Source organism: Orycteropus afer, unplaced genomic scaffold (assembly GCF_000298275.1).
Source record: "Orycteropus afer afer isolate SDZICR_OR568_19922 unplaced genomic scaffold, OryAfe1.0 scaffold00393, whole genome shotgun sequence".
NCBI classification, from domain to species: domain Eukaryota; kingdom Metazoa; phylum Chordata; class Mammalia; order Tubulidentata; family Orycteropodidae; genus Orycteropus; species Orycteropus afer.
In genome coordinates this window covers 1,976,324-1,999,544 of record NW_006921980.1, presented here as the reverse complement: position 1 = coordinate 1,999,544, position 23,221 = coordinate 1,976,324, and the positions used below count along the sequence as shown (strand labels likewise).

Below are 23,221 nucleotides of genomic sequence, written 5' to 3'. Positions count from 1 at the left end.
TTCTACAACTTCCAATTTTCCTAGATTCATACTTCGTATATTCCACATTCCTATTATTAATGGATGTTTGCAGCTGTTTCTCCTCTATATGAGTCATGCCACATCAGCTTTCAAGAGCTCAAAAGCTTTACTTTATCCATATCAGTAAGGTTGGTCCTACTCTGATAATGTAGCTCTTTCCCATTCGTATTTTGAGAGCATTCTGACCTAAGGGGCTCATCCTCCTGCACTGTATTGGATAATGTTTCCAGGCTATTCATAAAGTTGTGCAGTAATGTATCAGACAGTGTTTCTCTGCTATTCTTAAGGTTTTCCCTGGCCAATTCTTTGAGAAGTGGATGGCCTCTTCCTTCTTCCTAGTCTCAGTCTGTAAGCTGCATTGAAACCTGTGCACCATGTGCACCCCTGCTGGCATTTGAAACACTGCTGACACAGCCTCAAGCCTCACAGAAATGGATAGTGGTGACATTATACAACATTGTAAATGTAACTGATGTCAGTGAACATAAAAATGTTATGTTATATACATTTTATCACAATAAAATTTAAAAAGAAAGAAAGAAATGGGGGCAAAAACCTGAATGTCTAGCATGGAGAGTGATTAAACTAGTTACAGGCTTGGGCCGGGACACATCACCATGAAGAACTAGAAAGCTCCACTTAAGAAAGACTAGCCTACATGGAAAAACTCTTAGGTTGAAACCATGCACATCCACTTATGGATGGCTAAGTCCTTGATTTGAAACTGTGGTCATGGAGGATGATCTGGCTCTGTCCACAAGGAGGTTTTACATGCAGAAGACACCATAACAACAGCTGTAGCTGGCATTTATTGGGACCTTTCTCAGTGCCAAGCACTAGATAGCAGTATTCCCAGAACCCAGCAGTGATGACAAGGAGAAGGTGCTGACTACTTCCAAAGGTCAGATGCAGCCCTGGGGAGACCAGGAAGGAAGCAAGCACTGTGGTAAAGCAGGGAGGGCTCCATATAGGAGGAAGCATCTGAGCCATGTCCTGAGGGGTGGAAGAGTGAAGATGGTGGGGAGCATTCCTGGAGGAGAGAACAGCATTTGTGGTGGCTCAGAGTTGGAGAAGTGTGTATTGGTAAGCGTATGTGGCTGGTCATTTTATTGTACTATGGTAGTTTATTTGTCACTATGACACTAGAGGCTATTCCATCAGTATTTCAAATACCAGCAAGGTTACCCACAGTGGATAGGTTTCATTGGAGCTTCCAGACTAACAGGGACTAGGGAGAAAGGCCTGAAAATCTATTCCCAAAAGTTGGCCAATGAAAACCCTATGAATCACAATAAAATACCGTCCAATATAATGCTGAAAGATGAACTCCCTAAGTTGGGAGGCACTCAAAATACACAGTGGACTCAAGCACACCAATGATTGTGAAGATGGCTCAGAACTGGGCAGCATTTCATTCTGATGTACATGGGGTCACCATGGGTGAGAGCTGACTTGACAGCAACTAACAACAACACAGGTTAAAAGTGTATGATAAAAAGTGATAGGAGTTGAGACTGGATACATCAGCAGGTCCTCATCACAAAGAGCTTTGAATGCCAAGCTACAGAGGGCAGACTTGTTTGTTTTCAGAATATCCATTCATCTATTTATCAAAGATATAAGAGCAGCCGTTATCATTGTGCCTGGGAGAAACCCAGCTGCTAAAAGGGCAGGGAGGTGGCATCTTCTGACCTCTTCTAACTTCACAAATGGAAGACAGAATCACCATCAGCAGCCCAAGGCTTATTCCTATGAGGCCAGACATGCCACCACCGTCCAGCCTTTTTACCAACTTTGACACCAACCATCCCTCCCACAGTACTTATTGCTGAGTTTGATCATTTATTGCAATGGCCACACAGAACTCACAGACAATAATCACAATTATAGGGTTTATTAGAGAAGTAACAGGCTACAATTCAGGTTCAGGAATGTACTCAGAATACAGTTCTTTGATCAGGACAGTCTCCCCTCTGCTGTGCTCTCAGATATACCTCTCTGGCCCTTGACCTCTTGGCCTGGCCTCTGTCTATGTGAGCCAGGTGAGCTTGCTGCTCTGTCTCATGCCTCTTGGTTCCACTGCCACTGTCTCTCTGCCAGGGCATCTCTCTGCTGGGGTGTCTTTCAGACAACGAGGTCCAGGGCATGGATCTCAGGTCCAAGGACACCCTCCACTTCACTTCCAGCTCTTCTCTCTTGAGAGCAGTGAGATCCCCTCTCTGCCTCTAGGAGGCTCATCTTGAGCCTGGCAGAGTGACAAAACTAATCCCAACATCAGTGTTCTACATACTTTATTTGCATGGTCACACCCAGTAATCCAATGGGATTTACAAAGGCTATGGCTAGAAAAGTCATACCAAGTAATTCACTGCACCACAGCAATTTAAACACGTTCGTGCTGAAACTGAGAATCTGGGTCCAGGTTCTGTTTGACACAGCTCATAGAATCAGAGACTCAGGTTGAGTCAGGCTTCATTTGGAAGGCCAACATGAAGAAACACATGGGACTGCTGTTACCAAGTGAGTTCAAAGGAGCTTCAGGTTGTTGTTGTTGTTAGGTGCCATTGAGTCATCTCTGACTCAGAAACCTTATGTACAACAGAACAAAACACTGCCCAGTCCTATGCCATCCTCATGATCCTTGCTATACATGAGCCCATCGTTGCAGCCACTATGTCAATCTATCCTGTTAAGGGCCTTCCCCTTTTCTGTTGACCCTACACTTTACCAAGCATGATATCCTCCTCCAGGGAATGGTTCCTTCTGACAACATGACCAAAGTAGGTGAGACAAAGTTTGGCCATTCTCGCTTTCAAGGAGCATTCCGGTTGCATTCTTCCAGCATAGATATGTTAGTTCTTTTAGCAGTCCATGGTACTTTCAGCATTCTTCGCCAACACCACAACTCAAAAGCATCAACTCTTCTTCAGTCTTCCTTATTCATCGTCTAGCTTCAGGTTACTCTCCTTTTTAAGCTTGCAACAGATGGGGATGTTATGATTATTCATAGGATTTCTAGGGAGGGGTCATGATTATGGATTAGAGGACAGGACTGGAGCTTGGCACAGAAGTGGCTGACAGAACCCTGGCTCCTGAAATGGGTCCATGCAGCATAGATGACGTAAAATTGTTTTCCTTGGGAATGTGCACCTTGGTCAGACTTGATCTGTCCCATGCTTGCCAGATCAGTTTTCTTGCATTAATTTGGGGGCAGGTACCAAGGAGATCCTGGAACTAAGCTAAAAAATAACTATTAACCTATTCACGAAAGGGGTAATTTCTCAAACCTTTCACTGTTAGTCTAAAGCAATTTTTCACAGTGAGCTCAAAGTTCTCTAGTGGCTGTCTCAATGCTGCCATGGAGAAGCACAGGGACCAGCTTCAACACTGTAGAGTCCAGAACTTGAGAATGTGACCACTGACCTTGTCCCTTTCTGGGGACAAGATGGTTCTAATAGTGTTCGGTTTACATTCCACCAGCTCAAGGACTCCAGTGGAAAGAGAGTTGCCAAGTGCCACACAAATTCTAGGATTGAGCCTGAGCATCCCACTTTGGACAAGGCCCATCCTGTGGGCAATCTCTGTGGGCAGGAGGAATATACTAATAATCCTGGCTTTGTCAAAAACAACTTAAATGGCTGGGACTAAGAGTAGAGGAGAGATGGTTGGGGGGGGGGGGCGGGGTGTGGACAAGGGTTGAGGGATTAGAAGAAGAACGGATATTGTGCTGTGGGGTGGGGGTCCTTGCAGACCTTCCTGCAAGTGATTACTAGTGAGCACAGAAGTGCCTGTAGGAGGCAGGGCCTGCCCAGTCAGGAGCCCCAGGGACCACCAGGCCTCAGCTCAACATGCCTCAACTGCCTCTTTCCATTGCAGGCAGGCATGCCCCGGACATTGAGTGCCTCCGATATGGTCACCCCAGGCAGCCTTGGACCTCCCCCCACCGAGCCCTCAGATGGCGAGCAGGCTGGGCAGCCCCTCCTGGATGGAGCTCCATCCTCAGCCTCCCTGGACACTCTGATCCAGCACCTGGTGCCCACAGCTGACTACTACCCTGAGGTAGGTTAGTCAACAGCAGGGAGGAGGGACAGCAGGGTGGGCACCCCTCCATCCTGCATGGGGGAGACAACAGGGCTGGGAGTGGCCTTGGGCCTGGGGGGCCAGGAGGGTCGGCTGGAAGGCATGTCCAGTCCAGCTGCCCTCATCAGCACAGGTTGCCTTTTCCATATATCCCATTAGAAAGCCTACATATTCACCTTCCTGCTGAGCTCCCGCCTCTTCATTGAGCCCCGGGAGCTCCTGGCCCGGGTCTGCCACCTGTGCATCGAGCAGCAGCAGCTGGACAAGCCGGTGCTAGACAAGGTGAGTGGCAGGGCTGGGCAGGGGCTATAAGTGTACCTAGCCTGGGCGGTACTCCCTTGCCATAACCTCGAGGCACCAACCTCTCAGACAAGCAATGATTTTTCCCATTTTCCTGTCAAGACTAGAGGGGGTTTCTGACTTGTCTGAGTCCCAGAGTTAAAGGGATAGACCTGGCGCCTTTAAGCGTGGTGCTGTTTTCCACTACTCTGTGGAAACCCCACACTAAGACAGACCTGGTGTGGTTCTGTAGCCTCTCCTGGGCTCCTTTCTTCCAGCACACTCCCTTCCACCTGTCCCTCTTCTGCTGATTGCCTAGCCTTCCCTGACACCTCACATCCATTCATCTCATCTGTCCCTGCTCAGATCCCTCTGGGCTGTGACTCTATTTATGTGAGTGGGCTCTACTGTTACAGTGATAGAAGTCCAACTTCAGCTAGCCTAAGGCAAAGTGACCTGATTGGCTCCTGAAAGACTAATTAGTCTTTCTCCCTCCTGACCCTCTGCTATGTTTTCCCCTGGGCTGGGCTTATTCTGGGGCAGGTTCTCCCTGCAGGGTAACAACTTGGCACCCACACCTCCAGGCTCATCTTCTACCCCTTTCTGACCCCATTGGAAGCAGAAAGCAGCTTTCTCAATAGGTCATTGGCCTAGCTTAGGTCACATACCCATCTATAAGCCAATCAGTGTGCACGATGGGATGTTCAGTGCTCTGACTGGCCAGCCCTGATCCTAGGCCCACCCCTGAAGCCCTGGGGTGAGCAGTCTGGAAAACGGGGAGAGTGCCTCCACTGCGCCCCCCAACCCAGTGTTCCCTGCCCCCCTCAGCCACAGCCACCGCCACCACCCGGGGTCAGCCCAGTCCCGGGTCACCACAGCACGCACAGTGAGATGCTGATGTGGCCCCACCTCCTGAGCACCCTTCACCAAGTAAGCACCCCTCCGCTTGCCTTGCAGGCCCGGGTGCGGAAGTTTGGCCCCAAGCTACTCCAGTTGTTGGCCGAGTGGACAGAGACCTTCCCGCGAGACTTCCAAGAGGAAGCTGCCATTGGACACATGAAGGACGTGGTGGGCCGCATTGCTCCCTGTGACGAGGTGCGTGGCCAGAGGGGGGCCAGTTCGCTCTCTGCACCTTCACCACCGGGACCTGAGCTTGTTCCCCAGACTCCTTTTCAGGACCCTTCTCTTCCCATCTACACACTGCAGTCCCTCTAAATTCAGCTCCTTTCTGATTCATCAAGGAGTCGAGGCACCTGCCCAAGGCCACACTCCTGGTGAGTTATAAACCAGGCAAGTGGTTCCAAGCCTGCTCTTCTGACCTTTCTCCTGGCCTTCTCTCATAGTTACCATCAGATGGTGGGCAAGGCAACACCCACATGTGGGCTCTGTGGTGACCCAGTCAAGCCCAATGGTCTGCAACCCAGCAGGAGGGCCTGGCATGGCCTGCAGCCTTATGGCACAGAGACAACCCCCCACCCCACACCCACCCCTGCCACCCCCCATCCCCCACCTCCTGTGCCTACACCATGCCAGTCCTGGACAAGGAGGTAAAACTCAGGACCTGTCAGTCAGGAGCAGTAAACAGGCTGTGCAGGAGGAATCTCAATAACAATAGTAGGAGTGACTGCCACCCACTGTATGCACAGGTTCTGGGACCCTCCCAGCCTCCAAGGCCTGAGCTGGTTTGAGCCATGCAGGGTGGGGCCAGAGGAGGGAAGCAGGCCCCACTACAACTAAAAACCTCACCACAGGGTGAAAGTGACTGCTGGCCCCTGCACTTAGAAACCCCCAGTGGCTTGGGAAGCAGAGGGTGTACTAGGAAGTGAGGTACCCATGAGCCCCGTGCCCAGCTCTACTCTCCCCACCATGTCACGCTTGGGAAGCACTTGAGGTCTCCAAACCTCGATGACATTAATATCTCCACCTCTCTAATATCTTCCCAGGATGATGGTAGGACAAGGAAGGTGCCTGGATAGGGATGGAGGGCTCCTGAGTTGCTTAGGTTGTTGTTGTTAGGTTCTGCTGAGTCGTTTCCGACCCATAGTGACCCCATGCATAGCAGAATGACACACCGCCAGATCCTGCACCAGCTTCATGATCCTTGCTATACTTGAGCCCATTGTCACAGCCCTGTGTCAATCCATCCAGTTGCTTAGGAGAGGTCACGTAACTTGCATGAAGACACAGAGCTCTGAAAACACCCAAGTTCATCTTATTGCATTGTGCATGGTACTTTCTATCATTTGATTCCACCCCTGTGTGAGAAATCTTTTAAAAGTTATTCCACCCATATATGCCAAAATATTTTCAAAACAAAAGATATAACCTGGGATTTGCTTCAAAATAATATGGGGATGACAGGGAAAGTGTGGAAGGGATAGAAGAAAAAAGTTTGGCAAAATGGTGATAATTTCGAAATTGGATGATGGGTGCACAGGAGTTCATGTTTACTTCTGTGTATGTTTGAAATTTCCCATAATGAAAAGTTTAAAAATAATCCCATGCCTGAATTTTGGGAACTATTGGGCCCTAATCATAGCTCGCATTTACCAAGTGTCAATCCATCCAGTTGCTTAGGAGGGCTAGGCTTATTAGCATCTTCAGAATTCCCTTGTGCCTGCACTGATGCTGCTTCATCTAGGAGAAAACATTAGGGGGTATGTGTCATTTCCCAGGGAGGACACTGAATGTGGCAAGCTGATAACTAGTGATGCATTCAAAAGTAGTTCTGGACATGACAGAGCCAGCAGCATGTGAGACAAAAAGAAAACTTCAAAGCAGGCTGGGCAACAGGAAACCCAAGATATAAATAACCCCACTATGTGATCATTTTACACAACAGGCAAGTGGCTGAGCCATTCTGAGGCCCAATAAGATGAAGGTCAGGTCTTCTTTCTCCTTCTCCATATCCCCAATTCATATCCCAATCCTGACACTGTATTTAGGATGTAGCGTAGAACACTGTCAGAGAAGGCTTATTGACTAGATGGATGAGAGTGGGTGGAGGTGTGGGAAAATTCTGTCTGATTGATAGTTGGCTACTTTGATGGATGGATCCCACTGCCATTGAGTCAATTCCAAATAGATATTTGGGTAATTAGGTGGGTTTATGAGTAAGCAGATATTGAAAGACCAACAGAAGATGGGAGGGATAAATGTAGGAATGCTGGATAGATGGGTGGGTGGGTAGATGGATGAGTGGGTGGGTGATTAGATGAATGACTGGTTGGGAAGGAGGGAGCGAGGATGGATGGATAGATGGATGGATGGATGGATGATGGATGGATAGGAGGTAGATGGGTAGGTGGGTAAATGAATGGTTGTGTAGGAGGATGGAAGGATGGATGGATGGGTGAGTGGGTAGATGGATGGGTAGGAGGTAGATGGGTCAGTGGGTAGATGAATGGATGAATGGAGGTGGATAAGTGTGTAGTGGGTGGCTGTATGAGTGGGTAGATGGAAGGGAAAGGTGGATAGATGAGAAAGTAGGTGGGTGGATAAATGTGTAGGTAACTGGGTGACTGATGGATGGGTGTGTGGGTAGGTGGGTGGGTGGCTTATGAGTAGTTACCTTTACCTAACATGCCTCTGACATTCAGAGGCAGAAGCTGCATTGGTGGTGGATGATATGTAAGTCCTAGTCTGGTTTCCCTCAGGAAGCCAGTGCTTCTTCACAGAACCCCTGAGAACCTATCAGGCCTATTATCAAGCTATACTGGGAAATCTATCTAACCACCCAATGGATGGGAAAAAAGATATAATTGAGGCCTATGAATGGGTTTCAGGAGAGCACTTACCCACCAGGCATGGATTTTCAGAGCAGAAACGAGTCACTGAAGACATTTCCTATTCTACTTCCCTTGTGAGCGAATTAGGCATGCTATGAGGGGCTGGAATGGAATAGGAGTGCCCTGGCTGCCATGCCACACTCAACTTCCAGCTTCAGGCCAGAGGTGTTCTCATGTGTCTTCATTATCCCCAAGTTGCCCTTCCACACAAAGTACCTGTTCTAAAGAGGACATGTTCTGGGTGCAGGCTTTCCTACCCTGGCTGCTGGCAAATGGACTGCAGGTTGCTCCTCCCTCAGTTCTGGGCATGGTCAAGGCATGACATAGGAGTGAGAGAACACTCAGTGACAGACAGATGAAGACAGCATGGAGGACTCAGACCATCTGAGTACAAGTCCAGGACTGGAACCACATCTGTGTGACCGTGGGCAAGACACTTCACTTCTCTGAGCTTCCGTTTTCTCATCAATAAAATGGAGGTAGTAACTGTTCACACTGCACAGCTTTGTGGCAAGGAGTCCCTGAAGTCATATACGCTCTAAGTTCATGGCCCAGCATGTAGTGAGCACTTGGTAAATGTGAGGTATGATTAGAGCCCAGTGGTTCCCAAAATTCAGGCATGGGATTATTTTTAAACTTTTCATTATGGAAAATTTCAAACATACACAAAAGTAGTAGAATAGTAAACATGAACTCCTGTGCACCCATCACCCAATTGCGAAATTATCACCATTTTGCCAAACCTTTTTCTTCTATCCCTTCCACACTTTCCCTGTCATCCCCATATTATTTTGAAGCAAATCTCAGGTTATATCTTTTGTTCTGAAAATATTTTGGCATATATGGGTGGATTAACTTTTAAAAGATTTCTCACACAGGGATGGAATCAAATGATAGAAAGTACCATGCACAATGCAATAAGATGAGCTTGGGTGTTTTCAGAGCTCTGTGTCTTCAGGCAAGTTACTTGACCTCTCTGAGCTTTCATTTCCTTTCTATAAAAGGGAAGGTGATAATAATCCCTGATGCACAGGGCTGTGAGGACAACAAGAGGAGCTGAAGGACTAAAGGAGACAGCTCAGGGCCAGGGGCCTCTTTTGCTCAGGCTTACCCATCAGGTGGCAGTGAAAAGTGGCTGCTCCTCTTTGCTCCCACTCTATCTGCCATTTCCCAGAACCTTATCTCCTCATTCTTCTCCCCACTACCCTCCAAAAAAAAAGTACAAACCCACTGCCATTGAGTTAGTTCCATCTCTTTAAGACAGAGTAGAACTGCCTCATCTTTCTCCCACCCATCAGCTGGTGATTCAAATTACCGATCTTTTGGATAACAGCCAAATGCTTTAACCACTATGCCATAGAACTTTCCACCATCCTTCAGCAGCTGAGGAAAAAAAGCACTGGAGGGGAGCTGAGGAGGGTGCTGTCCAAGATTATGGGCTCTAAGGGTTCGCAGAGAAGCCTCCTAGCACCTGGCCCTTGTGTCGAGACACTGTTAGGTCCACCCCACACTGGGCAGGAGATCCAGTGGTGTCACACCCAGCCTGACCTTGGATGGGCTTCCTGATAAGTTGGACTTCATGGTTACAGCTTATGGAGTCTAATGCTAAGGCTGAGGAAGGCTTGGGGACCCCAGGGAAGGCCCAGAGGTCACAGCTGTGGCAGCCCCAGGTAGGGGGAAAGGAGACAAAGACAGCAGTGCTCTGGCCACATCCACCAAGCCAGCTGTGGGAGAAGGCAATCCAACAGCCAGCTCCTCCCTGTGGACTGATGTTGCTATTCCTACTCACTCACACCTACTGTCCATTGGACTGACCACACTTCTTACCCTCCCAGGATCCTTCTAAGGGCAGAGGTAACAGAAAGCTGAGGACAACCTGGAGGGGGTACAGAGCAGGGATGTATTACCTAATAAGCAAGGTATGCATGAGCTTACTTGTGCTTACTTACTAATCTGTAGTACACAATTTCACCTGTTTTTTTACCACATCAAATGGTGAAACCCATGTGCAATTGTGCACTACAGATTAGCAAGTAAACCTAAGCCTGTGCATACCTTGCTTACTGTAAGCCAGTGTGTACGGTGCTTACTGGTTAATCTACCCCTGGTACAGAGGCACCAGAGCCTGTGAGCACCTACCCAGTGTAGGCTGAGCCCAAGAAGACAATCAGCGCTGAGGTCAGGAAGTTTTCAAAGACTTCAGGGAAGAGGGTCCAAAGCTTGCCCAGCCAGAGATAGAATTCTATGAAATGTCCAAGAGAATTGGAGGCACCAGAGAGCCAGCCACAGATGACTCCCATGTTCTCACCAGCTATGTGCCTGTGGCAGATGGCTCCCTAGAAAGAGATGGAAAAGACAGCTCCAGACCTAGTGTCCTCACAGGCATCACACGAGTTGTGTTGGGCCAAAAGAGGGCACACACTAGGCTCTGTCAATGTGGGCTCACAAGAATGACAAGGGAACACCCTGTCACCTTGTTGGTTCAGAGTTTTCCCAGGCAATCTCCCAGCCTCTATTCGTAACAGGAATTAGTGAGAATGAGAGGAGGCTGAAGATAGGAGAAGAACAAATATCACCCCTCATTCAGAGGAGAGCAGTAGATTTAGGAAAGAACCAATAGGCCGACTTAAAGTTAAGATCATGGGAAAAGGTCTATATGAATTAACAAACAGGAAATGATAATTATTTAGAGTGAATATTGGTTCATTAGAAACCCAATAACCAGTTGCTGTCAAGTCGACCCCAACTCATGGCAACCCCATGTGTGTCAGTGTGGAGCTGTGCTCCATAGGGGTTTCAATGGCTAATTTTTCAGAACTAGATCATCAGGCCTTTCTTTCAAGGCATCTCTGAGTAGACTCAAACTTCCAGCCTTTGGTTAGCCAAGCATGTTAATCATTTGTGCCACCTCAATAGAAAGAAGTCCTGCAAAATTTATCTGCATTTAAATAATAGGGTAACCATGTGGTTCTATCAAATGATGGGCACAGACACTGCATTGTTGATGATGTCCCAGTAGGGAGAATGCCAGACTGAGAGAGGCTAGGAAGGCCACATCCCTCCAGTCACTCAGCAGAGGTGTGTGGAGGGCTCCTGCAAGACAGGCCTGGCCCTCCATGCAAGAGATGAGTAACAGGCAAAGAGTGCCCTGGTGCTGTCTTCATGGGGCTTTCAGTCTAGCAAGAGGAGACTCACCTAACTCTAGAAACATGACAAGGGAAGCCCACGGGCCCTGGGCAGTGATCAAGTTTCAAGCCAGAGTATAAGGAAAGCTTACCAAATAGAGAAGGTACACAGGCCCTGCAGGGACATGGGGTGATCTGTATGTGGAGCACAGAGAGAGGAGCAAGGAGCAGGTGGAAGTCACCGAGTATGGCCAGAACTGTCCTCATAGCTGTTTGCTATGCCATGAAAGCGGGCATTTCAAAGGGAGATGTGTGATCAGATCTGCATTTGAACAAATGCTCTGGCTGCAGAGTGGATGGAGAGGCCAACACGGATGCAGGGCGACCACTTAGGAGGCCAGGACAGTCCTCCCTTGAGCCCTGTCAGAGACTCCAAGGACTATCAGAGACTCGAGGCCCAGAGCCACACACTGCCCAGCAGACCAGACGCCCCACCTGTCCCCACAAGATGCCACTTGCTGGGTTTGTGCAGTTCAAAATAGCATAAAGGGGAACACTCTTGCTATCTAAATTACATAACAACACTGACTAGTCACATCCCATTATTTCCTGAGCCCTCTGGGGGGCCTGTCCACCTGACTCCTCATCATTGCTAGATCATTTTCTGAGCCATCATTCCTCCTACCTCTGCCTGCACCAGGCTGGCTCCTGGGCTCAAGTAGGATTGAGCCCCACTCTGGTGGGGCTATTTGCCATAGGCTGGTGAGCTCAGAGGTCTGTTGTTGTTAGGTGCCATCAAGTGGGTTCTAACTCATAGCAACCCCAGTACAACAGAACAAAACACTGCCTGGTCTTGCCCCATCCTCACCATCATTGCTGTCTTTGAGCCCATTGTTGCAGCTACTGTCAGTCCATCTCAGTGAGGGTCTTCCTCTTTTTCGCTGACCCTCCACTTTACCAAGCATGATGTCTTTCTCCAGTGACTGGTCCCTCCTGACAATATGTACAGAGTATGTGAGATGGAGTCTCACCACTCTTACTTCTAAGGAATATTCTGGCTGTACTTCTTCCAAGATAGATTTGTGCATTCTTCTGGCAGTCCACGGTGTATTCAATATTCTTCAACAACACCATAATTCAAATGCATTAATTCTTCTTTGAGCTTCTTTATTCAGGGGCTTGCTATATGGTTATTGACCAAAAACCCTTGGGGACATGTGGACGTCTTACCTAATAAGCCCAGCTGATTTGATTGACAGATTCCTTAATATAGCCATCCCTGGGATGGAGGTGATAATCAACTCTATGGGAGGGGAAGCATGGGTACCCCTCAAGGGTAGGGCTGTGGCTTTTTATCCCTGTGTGTCCAGCCCAAAACATGACCCAAAGCAGGAATCCGGTGTCCAAGCTGAGTGGTAGTGTGAGTGGTTGGTACAGTGGGTGGTCACAAGCACCCACCCTGTGCAAGAGCTGGCTGCACTCTGAGAACAGAGGGGAATAGCACAAACTTCACTGTTCCTGTGGAGCTTTCCTTCCATGGAGGTATAAACACGGGAGCACACCAGGTTGTCTCCTACAGTGGTCAGGGCTCTAAAGAAATCACACAGGGCAATGTGGGGCAGAGGACAAGGTGATGAGGCTGGAGGTGGAAAGGCTCTGAGCTGAGTAAAGGTCAGTTGTCCTAAGGATAGCCCCTTCCCTGTCTCCTTCTCTCCCTGTCTTCCTTGTCTCCCTCTTCTCTCCAACCCCTTGTATTGCCCTCTTCCCTGACAAGTCAGACAGTGGGACTAGTGATGTTTACTCTTCTCAGCTCTCACTGTAACCCTGTGGCCTTCTCTCCAACTGGCCTTAACCCTAAACTGCCTGGTATCAGGTCCTATTTGGGGTGGGGCAGGCTCTGACATACCTGCTGGCACCTGGCATTTTCTCCAGAGACCTTAAGAGTCCATCCTACTGACCCTGGAGACACAGAGACAGGTGTTAAGTCCTGAGCACCCTTCTTCCACCCCTACCTCCCCCCCAGGCCTACCGAAAGAGGATGCACCAGCTCCTGCAGGACCTGCACCAGAAGCTGGCATCTCTGGGCCAGGGCCCAGAAGGCCTGGTGGGCACCGACAAGCCCATCTCCTACAGGACAAAGCCACCGGCTTCCATCCACCGAGAGCTCCTTGGCATCTGCAGTGACCCCTACATGCTGGCCCAGCAACTGACCCACGTGGAGCTGGTGAGCAGGCCCGGCTGCCCTCCATCCAGATCCAGTGCCAGAACCACTGGGGGAGTCACTACACTCCTAGCCCCCTCACCTGGCCCAGAGCCCTCATCTCAGCATAACCCAGGGCCTGGGTGCCTCAGAGCAGGGCATATCCAGAGGTCTCTGGACTCTGGAGCAGTGTCTGCCTAGTCTTGGGCCAAGGAGCAGGCAGGCAGGAGAGCCCAGGCCTGGGTCTGAGGGATGGATTCACACCCTGGCTCTGACACCGCCTACTGTGTGATCCCAAGGATAAGTGCTTTCCCCACCTGGCACTCAGTTTCCCCATCTGGACCTCACCTAGACACACTATACCTGCCCCAGATTTCAGAGCTGCCCTGACAAGCCCTTCCTGCTTATGAGGAGGATCCCTGGCCTCACCCCAACACATTGAGCTCGTTGTAGATATAGAGGGCAGAAGGGAAGCTGGGGAATAGGCTTCATTCCTGTTAAACCTTCACCATTTATGGCACCCTTACTGCTTTCCGGGTATTTCTCAATGCTTATATGTACTGTCTCATTTCATCCTCCCACCACCCTGCCAGGTAGATGCCATTATTATTCGTTTTTCATAGATGAGGAAACCAAGGCCCAGAGAGATTAAGTGATTTACCTGAGTTCTCACAGCCGTGAGAGCAGAGCCAGGATTCAATTCTGATTCCAGACCCCAGGCCTCCTTGGAAGAAGCAGTCCCTGGGTTCCACACTCAGCAAGCACTCCCCATGCGTTCATTCTCCAGGTCCCAAGTACTGTGGCCAGACTCAAAGGCTGGGAAGGACAGGAGAAATGTTGCCCCCTTCAAGGAAGGGAGCTTTGTGGTGATCCAGAATGAAGGGTAGATGGCCACAGGCCCCATGGAGAGGGTTGGGGCACCCAGGGAGCCGAGCAGACACACCATGCAAAGCCCCACCCAGCACACCATCCTCTTCTCCATCCCCCTGCAGGAACGGCTGCGACACATAGGGCCTGAGGAGTTTGTCCAGGCTTTTGTGAACAAGGATCCTCTGGCCAGCACACAGGTAGGCTGTCCCAGCAGTGACTCCCACCTACTGATCCCTCTGGGAGGATCCAGAGAGCATCAGCTAGGTGAGTTTTGGAGCTCTGATGGCATAGTCCCTAAGGCATATGACTGCTACACTAGAAGGCTGGGGGTTTGAATCCATCAGCCTCTCTGGGGAAGGAAGAAGGGGCAATCTACTTCCATAAAGATTTACCGCCTTGGAAACCCAGGGGAGGGTCGCTATGAGTCACAATCTACTCAATGGCAGGGAGTTCGGGTTTTTTTAGTTAGAGTGGGTGGATGGGGCAAGGAGGGACCCTGCCAACTTCCCTCAGGCTCTCAGAGGTCCCTAACACATCAGACCCCAACAGCCCTGAGTCCCGGCGTAGCCTGGGCAGGCGGGAAGTGCCTAGCACAGTGATTGACCCAGTGAGGGCAAGAGGGGCACTCGGCCGTCAGCTTCGAGAGCCTCGGACCAGGATGTGGTCCTGGGGTGCTCGCCCGAGCGCGGGGGACCCCTAGTCTCCTCCCGGTGCGTTTCGGCGGGCCTCGGTGCCCTCCAGCGGCCACTCGGGGAACCTCAGGCTGAGGAAGCACCGCCCGAGAACGGTAACGGCGCCCTTTTCCCCTGAAATATAGTGGAGCGATACCTATGGGACCCCCTTAAGACGCTGTCGCAGACACCCGGATTTAAAGACTTTGCTCTCTTAAAAAGCCAGTTAACACCAAACCAGAACTGAAAATTTGTTATCTTCCTGCCCTCCCTCACGCCTCACGTAGAGGGTCAACGAAGAAGGAAGAAGCTCCTCAACCAGGTGGATTGACATAGTGGCTGCAACAATGAGCTCAAACAGCAAAGATGAGAGGATGGACCGGGCAATGTCGAGTTCCGTTGCACAAGGATCGCTATGAGTCAGAACCAACTCTGCAGCGCCTAACAACAGCCCTCACGCCTAAAATTAAATTTAAAAACCTCACTGCCCTCCAGTTGCATCGGACTCATAGCAATCCCTCCTTGGATTTCTGAGGCCCTATCACTGCGTGGCTAAAGCACTTGACTGCTAACCAGAAGGCTGGCGGTTCAAACCCACCGGCCACTCCTCGGAAGGAAGGTTGGGCAATCCTACTTCCGTAGTGATACTGCCTCGGAAACCCAAGGAGGGGTCGCTATGAGTCGGGGCCGACTCGACGGCACGTAACAACAACAACAACAACAATCACTGCAGAAGTAGATTGCCCAATCTTCCTTCTGAGTAGTGGCTGGTGGGTTTGAACGCTAGCCTTCTGCTTAGCAGTCAAATGCTTTAGGCACTGTGCCACCAGAGCTCTCCAAACTAAGTAAAAGTGGTGCTTATTAAATTGGATAGCATCTTCATCTCTCAGATATGCAAAGATGAAATAGTTGGAAAACACACTGTGAGAATCAGTGTGTAAGGAAACAGACATTCTCATACACTATTGGGAGGAATTGTGAAATGGGCACACTTTGCCAGGCAGCGTGGCAATGACATAGACACTTTGACCCTAACTTTCCACACCTAATTATTTATCCTACCTACAGATACACACACCTAGGAACACAAAGATATGTGTACAAAGATATTCTGGATACACAATGTTTATTATTGTCAAAGACTGGGAGCAAAACTACTTTATCATCTATTATGAGAACTGTATTAAAAAATTATAAAACATCCATAAATGGAATGCTATGCAACTATCAAAAAGAGTAAGTATGAAACAATAACCAAAAAATATTATTGAGGGAAAAAAAGTAAACGGTGACAAGAGTACGTGTCCATTTGTGTAACAACAACAAAAAAAGAACAGATGCATAAACCATCTCTAGGAATGCCGGTTACTCTGGGGAGGACAGTCCCGGGCTGAGGGTCAGGGATGGGAAAGATACTTCTACGAAGAGGTTTTGGAGAACTTTGCCATGCTCAAGTGTTACTTTTTATATTATGAAATGTATCAAGATTGCACATAATGTTTATCCACTCAACAGTAGATGCTATGAGTTGTTCTCAGCTTTTTGGAATTGTAAATATTGCTGCTGTGAACATTCTTATAGCTGTTTTCTGGTGTACATGGATGCATGTTTCTCTACGGCATTAGTTCTCAAGTGTTTTGGTCTCAGGACTCCTTTACATTCTTAAAAATTCTTGAAAACACCAAAGCACTTTTATTTATATGAGTCATATCAATCAATATTGATTGTGTTAGAAAGTAAGACATCATTTTTAAGTAGTTATTTATCCAAAAATAATAACATTGCATTATATGTTAGCATAAATAACATGTGGAAAATAACTATGTTTTTCCAAATAACAATTACAAAAAGAGTGATATATTTTTTTGTATAGTGCTTGAGGTACAAATTTACAGAGCAGAGTTTGTTTTACATTCAACATTTTGTGTATATTTGGTTTCACTCCCCAATTACCATTCCTAACCCTAATCCACTCTCCTCCCCTCCTTTTCCAGTAACACCACCACCACCACCACCACCACCACCCATGCCCCTCATAGTTCTGCACTTCAGTGTGTCCTGCATTTCCTCCACGTGACTGTTGCCCCTCTGATGCCCCATGGTCTGATGCTCCAAGGGATGCATCTCCATAGAGTATGTGGGTATGTCACCCTGGGTTGAATGGTCTGTGTGTACGTCTTATTTACTATTGGGCTGAGAGCCAGCCTCTCCCTGGGAGTGAGTTTTATTCCAGGCCTGAAATGTATCCCAGGGCCATAGTATTGGGGGTCCCATCAGACTCCATCTGACCAGTAATTTTGGTCATTATTGTGTTTTTAGATTTTGTTCCACATTTTTCCTCCCACTTTATCCAGGATCTCCAGTTTTGATCCCTTCCCAAGTGGTAGCCAGGCACCATCTAGTTCTTCTGGTCTTGAGGCTATCATGTCCTAGGGCTGATTGCTTATGGGTGATATTCTTTTGCAGTATTTTTACAAATCTCTAATGTCTGACTTAATAAAAGACAGCTGGATTTTCATATCTGCTTCTACATTCAATCTCTTAGTGTACATTGTATCTGTTGAAGAAAACCCAACTCAGCAGATATATAGTTGGAAAAAGGGAAAGTATTTTACAGTTGTTTCAGATCATTGTGAATATTCTTCTTTGATATTATACTAAAACTCAGCTAGTGGTGGTATTTTTAAAGGTTAATTGCAATGTGGAATCTAAATAGCTATCTATGAGCTTTCTCTATTACATTAAATATAAGTATTTCTTTTATATTGGTTAGTCTTGCATTTTGAAGAGCTTTTTTGCCCATGCATGATTTTGTAACTTCACATTTTGATCATTTGGAAAATATGGCTTCACTGAGTTCTTCAGATGTACCAAATGTTGACACATTTCATTATACCATATGTTATCATCACATTAATATCACAACTGATCTTGCTTTTTACGAAGTCTTTAAGTATTGGGAAGCTGTCAAGCTCATAGAAGTGGATACATGTTTTACAAATTCCCAATTTTCTCTTGCAGCATTGGATTTTTATCATTGGCAACAAATACTGTCAATTGTTTTCCTAGAAGTGACAAGCACATTTCTTTCATTTTCAAGAAAATATCTGCCAAATACAGAAGGCTGAATGACCATAGTTTGTCTGTCAGCGCATCTTTCAATAATGTTTCATGAAAAAAAAAAAAGTGGCTAGTTGGGCTCACAAGGAGCTCTAGTGGCATAGTGCCTAAGGCATTTGACTGCTAACTAGAAGGCTGGTGGTTCAAACTCACCAGCCACTCCTCAGAAGAAAGATTGGGCAATCTTCTTCTGTAGTGATACCACCTCAGAAATCCAAGGAGAGGTTGCTATGAGTCAACTCAACAGCAGTGAGTTTGGTTTTTGGTTTTAGTTGGACTCACATCTCAATCACACAAGCACTTTTTCTCACGACAACTTGGATACATGGGAGTGCGTTATGTGTATCTTGACAGAGAATATTAAAAAGAAGTATACTCAAGGGTCAAAATTTAATAAAATTTAAAAAGTTTAATTGCCTCATCAGGGACATTCTTAAGTTACAGTGATATATACATATATACATACATACATACATATATACATGAATACATACATTTTTGTATATATGGTGAATGTGTTACAAAGAAGAATACAGTGACTACTAGTATTGTTTGGTACCTCTGCTTGGTTTATGCTAAAGTACCAGCAATTTTACCTACTATTACATTGACACCATCAGCACAAATGTCAACATAGTGAAAAGGCAAATAACATCTTACCACTATGAAAATAATTTTACCCTTGTAAGTCCCCCAGAAGGGCTCCAGGGACCCCCAGTAGCCCAGTGATGACACTGAGAACTGCTGCTCTGGGGTATCCAGAGGGGAATTACTGAATCACAGGATAGGGATATGGTCCACTTTATGCCACGTGAGGTTGTAGCCATGTACATGCCCAGCACGAATGTATGAGAGTTATTCCTACTCCACATCCATGTTTACACAATGGTCAGACTTTTACGTTTTTGTTAAACTGTTAGGTTGAGCATCATTTCACACACACAGTTATTCCTGTTCTTCTGTGAAATACTGGGCCTGATTTTTGCCCACTTTTGTGTTGTGGTTTATCTTTCCCTTAATAATTTGTAGAAGTTTTTAAATATATATTCTAATAATCCTTTATTAGTTACATGTACTGCAAATTTTCTTCTCTCAGCTGATTGCTTTACTTTTCATTTTCTATGATATATTTTCATGAACCAATGTTTTCGTTTTTAACCTAGTCAAATTTATGAAACTTTTCTGTGATCATTTTCTTGGAGTTTAAGAAATCCTTACCTACTCCCCACCCAGATCATAAAGATAATCTCCTGTTTTTCCTCTACAAGTTTTTAGGTTTTACTTTTCATGTTTAAGTCTTTGATCTGGGATTCATTTTGTATTTATATGGCTTGAGATGGGAATTCATTTTCACTTTTTTACATACAAAAAAGAACCATTTATTTATGTATTCCTTTATCCATTGGCCTATCTTGGCAGTGTGTCACTCTGTCATTTGCCAGGTTTCCATATGTGTGGATCTCTTCTTGGACTCTATTCTGTTCCATTGGTCATTTTTTCTTTGTGTCAATATAAAACAACTTGATTCATAGTGACCCCATGTGTTCCAGAGTAGAACTGTGCTGCATAGGGTTTTCAGTGGCTGTGACCTTTCAGAATAACTCTGGTAGTGCTGTGGTTAAAGCATTGGGCTGCTAACCAAATGGTTGGTGGTTTGAACAGACTCCATAGGAAAAAGGTGAGGCAGTCTGTTTCCATAAAGATTTTCAGCTTTGGAAACCTATGGGGAAGTTCTACTCTGTCCTACTGGGTTGCTATGAGTTGGAATCAACTCGATGGCAGTGTGTTTTTTATTTTGTAACCTTTCAGAAGTAGATTACCAGGCACCTCTGGGTAGATTTGAACCACTGATCTTTGAGTTACTAGTTGTGGTAGTTAAGGTTATGTGTCAACTTGGCTGGGCCTGATTTTAAGTAGCTGGGCAGCTGGATGTATTGATTTCCCATGATGAGACAGATAATCAACTCCATGGTGGAATCTGCTGTGAACCGCTGAGTAGCTGCCTTAGGGATGTGGTCTGCTTCCAGTATATAAGAAGCTTGAGAAAGGTCTCTGAACTTGTTGGCATGCTTAGACCCTGCATGCAGCTGAGCCTTCATTCAGCCGTCTTACATGTTGCCTGCTGATCTTGGAACAGTTTCTGGACTTGAATTAGTGGCCTGCTGTGTTGCTTGATAATCTTGGGACTGTGCCATTTTACTTGTTGACCTTGGGTTTGTCAGCCTCAGCAGCCAACAGCTGCCTGAGTTAAGAGATGCCTCCAGCTCCAGTGGGCTAGAAGCAACAGGCAGAGCTGAAACCCAAGGTCAAGGGGCTTTTCACCCCAGAGCTGGCATGTTGAACTCAAACTTTTAACCTCCTAAACTCTAAGAGAATAAATCCTTGTTTGTTAAAGCCATAGATTTGTGGTAGTTTCTGTTAGAGTGGCCCTAGAGAACCAAAACAGTAGTCAAGTGCTTAACTGTTTGAGCCACTCCTTATGTCAGTACACATTGTCTTATTATAGTTTTCTGATGAATCTTGACATCTGGTAAAGAAAATCCCCCAGGTTCTTCTTTCAGCATGATTTAGCTATTCTTGTGCCTTCCCCCACCACCACCACCCCCATTAAATTTTAGAATCACTTGTCAAATGCTAGGAAAAGCCCTATTAGTACTTTGTTAAATTAAACTATAGATCAATTTGGAAATAATTTAAATCTTCATGATATTGTTTCTTCCAGTCCATAAACATGGTATGTCTCTCCCTTTATATAGGTCTTCTCTGTAGTATCTTTTGATAAAATTTTATATTTTTCTCCATAAAAGTCATACTGATTTTTCTTAGATTTTTTTCCCTCGTCATCTTACACATGGTTTTGCTATTATATGTGGTATCTTCTTCATTTCCTAACTACTTGTTACTAGTTTGAAGACTGTCATTTATTTTTATATATCAATTTTGTATCTGGCTAGATTGTAAACTGTTATTAATTCTAATAATTTCTCTGTATTCTCTTGGGTTTTTATGTAGGTCATTATATCTTAAGAGGGAGCTCTGGTAGCATAGGGCCTAAGGCACTTGACTGCTAATCAGAACGCTGGCGGTTCAAACCCACCAGCCATTCCTCTGAAGGCAGATTGGGCAATCTACTTCCGTAGTGACACTGCCTCAGAAACCCAAGGAGGGGTCGCTATGAGTCCAGTCCAACTCGATGACACATAACAACAACAATAACATATCTTAAGAATACAGATTGACATTTTTGTTTCCAATTCTTATCCTTCTCATTTGTATGGTAGTCGTAGAGCAGAAGCCTTCACTTATATAAAATGGACATGACTGATAGACCTTGTTTTTTAAGATTGAAACATTGAATTTACTTATTATTGCAGAATAACCTAGGCTAATATGACTAACACAGTTTCTTTTTCTTGCTTATTAGCTAACAAGTCTGATACAATGTCCAAATAAGTAATTATAATTGGCCTCCTTCTTTTCTCCTGATTTTGAAGGGAATATTTTTAACATGTAACAATGGAGTAAGGTGTTTTCTGTAGGATTGTTGTTTCGTTTTGTTTTGATTTTTAAATACCCTCTATCAGCTTAAGAAAGTACCCTATTCTTAGTTTGCTTAGAATTCTTATCCTGAATGGATGTTGAATTTTATTTAATGCTTTTCCTGGACTTATTAACCATATGAGTTTGGTTTTTTTGTTTTGTTTTCTCATTTAAACTGTTAAGTGATTATTTATATTAGTACTTTAGTATTTTTAATATTTAAATGCATTTCTGAGATAAACAAACTTTGTCACAATAATTTATCTTTTTCACAGCCTCTAATTCAGTGTGCTCATACTTTGTTTAGAATTTTTGCATCCATGATTATGACTGAAATTGACCTGTTGCTTTCCTTTCTCACACTGTTCTCGTTCTAGTCTTTTTTTTCCTCTTTCTCTGTTCTCTGAAGATAAGTGTAAAAGATTGGAATTACCTGTTTCTGGAACATTTGGTAGAATTTGCCAATAACACTATTTGAGCTGATATTTTCTTTGAGAGATTTTTTAATTATTATTATTTTGTTGTTGTGACTATACACAGCAAAACCTATACCAATTTGACAGTTTCTGCATATATAATTCAGTGATTTTGATTATATTCTTTGAGTTGTGCAACCATTAGCATCTTTGTTTTCTGAGTTGTTCTTTCTCATTAGCATGAATTTACTTCCCCCTAAATTTCTTATCTGATTTTCAAGTTGCTGTTGTCAGTTTGATCTTATAGAGATAGATGTTGAAAAAGCACAAGCTCAAGGAAGATATTCTTTATTAGTTAAGGTGAACAGTTGTTTGGTTTTAAGAAAACTTCAGAGGATATGTTTGATTTAAGGTTTAAAGATTATCTCAGGGCAATAGTTTCAGGGGTTCATCCAACCTCCATGACTCCAGAAAGTCTGGAATCCATGAGTATTTTAAATTCTGTTCTGCACATCCCCCCTTTTGATCAGGAGTCTCCTATAAAATCTTTGATCAAAATGTTCAGTAATTGTAGCCAGGCACCTCCAGTACTTCTGGTCTTGTGGAAAAGGAGGCAGGTGTTCATGGAAGCAAGTAACCACACATTTCATATCTTCCACCTATTCCTGACTCTCTTTCTCCCTCTGTTGCTCCAGGCAAATGGGGACCAATTGTTGTGCCTGGATGGCTGCTTGCAAGCTTTTAAGACCTCAGGAACTATGCATCAAACTAGGAGGTAGAACTGAAGAACTAAACACATTATTAAGCCAATTAACTGCGATATCCCATGAAACCGTGACCCTAAACCTCCAAACCAAGAAATCAAATCCTATGAGGTTTTTTGTTGTACATAAGCAGCCTCAAAAGCTACTCTTAGTGGCTACCAGGAGCAGAAAGGGGGGGGGGAGGGGGATTAATGGTGATGGAAGAATCCCATTGATTAAGGGTAGGGTTGCAGAGCCAATTATTGCAATTGCTATCAATAGGGTGTGTTGTTCTTGTTGTTGTTAAGTGCCGTCGAGTCGTTTCCGACTCATAGCGACCCCATGCACAGCAGAACGAAACACTGCCC

At 45.8% G+C, this 23,221-nt stretch overlaps 1 protein-coding gene across 1 annotated transcript in view; it reads left to right on the top strand.

Moving 5' to 3' along the window:
• Window positions 1-3,903: 3,903 nt before the first annotated feature.
• RASGEF1C (RasGEF domain family member 1C) overlaps window positions 3,904-23,221 on the top strand; it is a 54,479-nt gene continuing 35,161 nt past the window's right edge. The window contains exons 1-5 of the mRNA XM_007953420.2: window positions 3,904-4,080; window positions 4,261-4,383; window positions 5,338-5,475; window positions 13,317-13,517; window positions 14,486-14,560. Of these exons, the coding sequence (XP_007951611.1) occupies window positions 3,904-4,080; window positions 4,261-4,383; window positions 5,338-5,475; window positions 13,317-13,517; window positions 14,486-14,560 (714 nt within the window). The remainder of the gene's footprint in view (window positions 4,081-4,260; window positions 4,384-5,337; window positions 5,476-13,316; window positions 13,518-14,485; window positions 14,561-23,221) is intronic.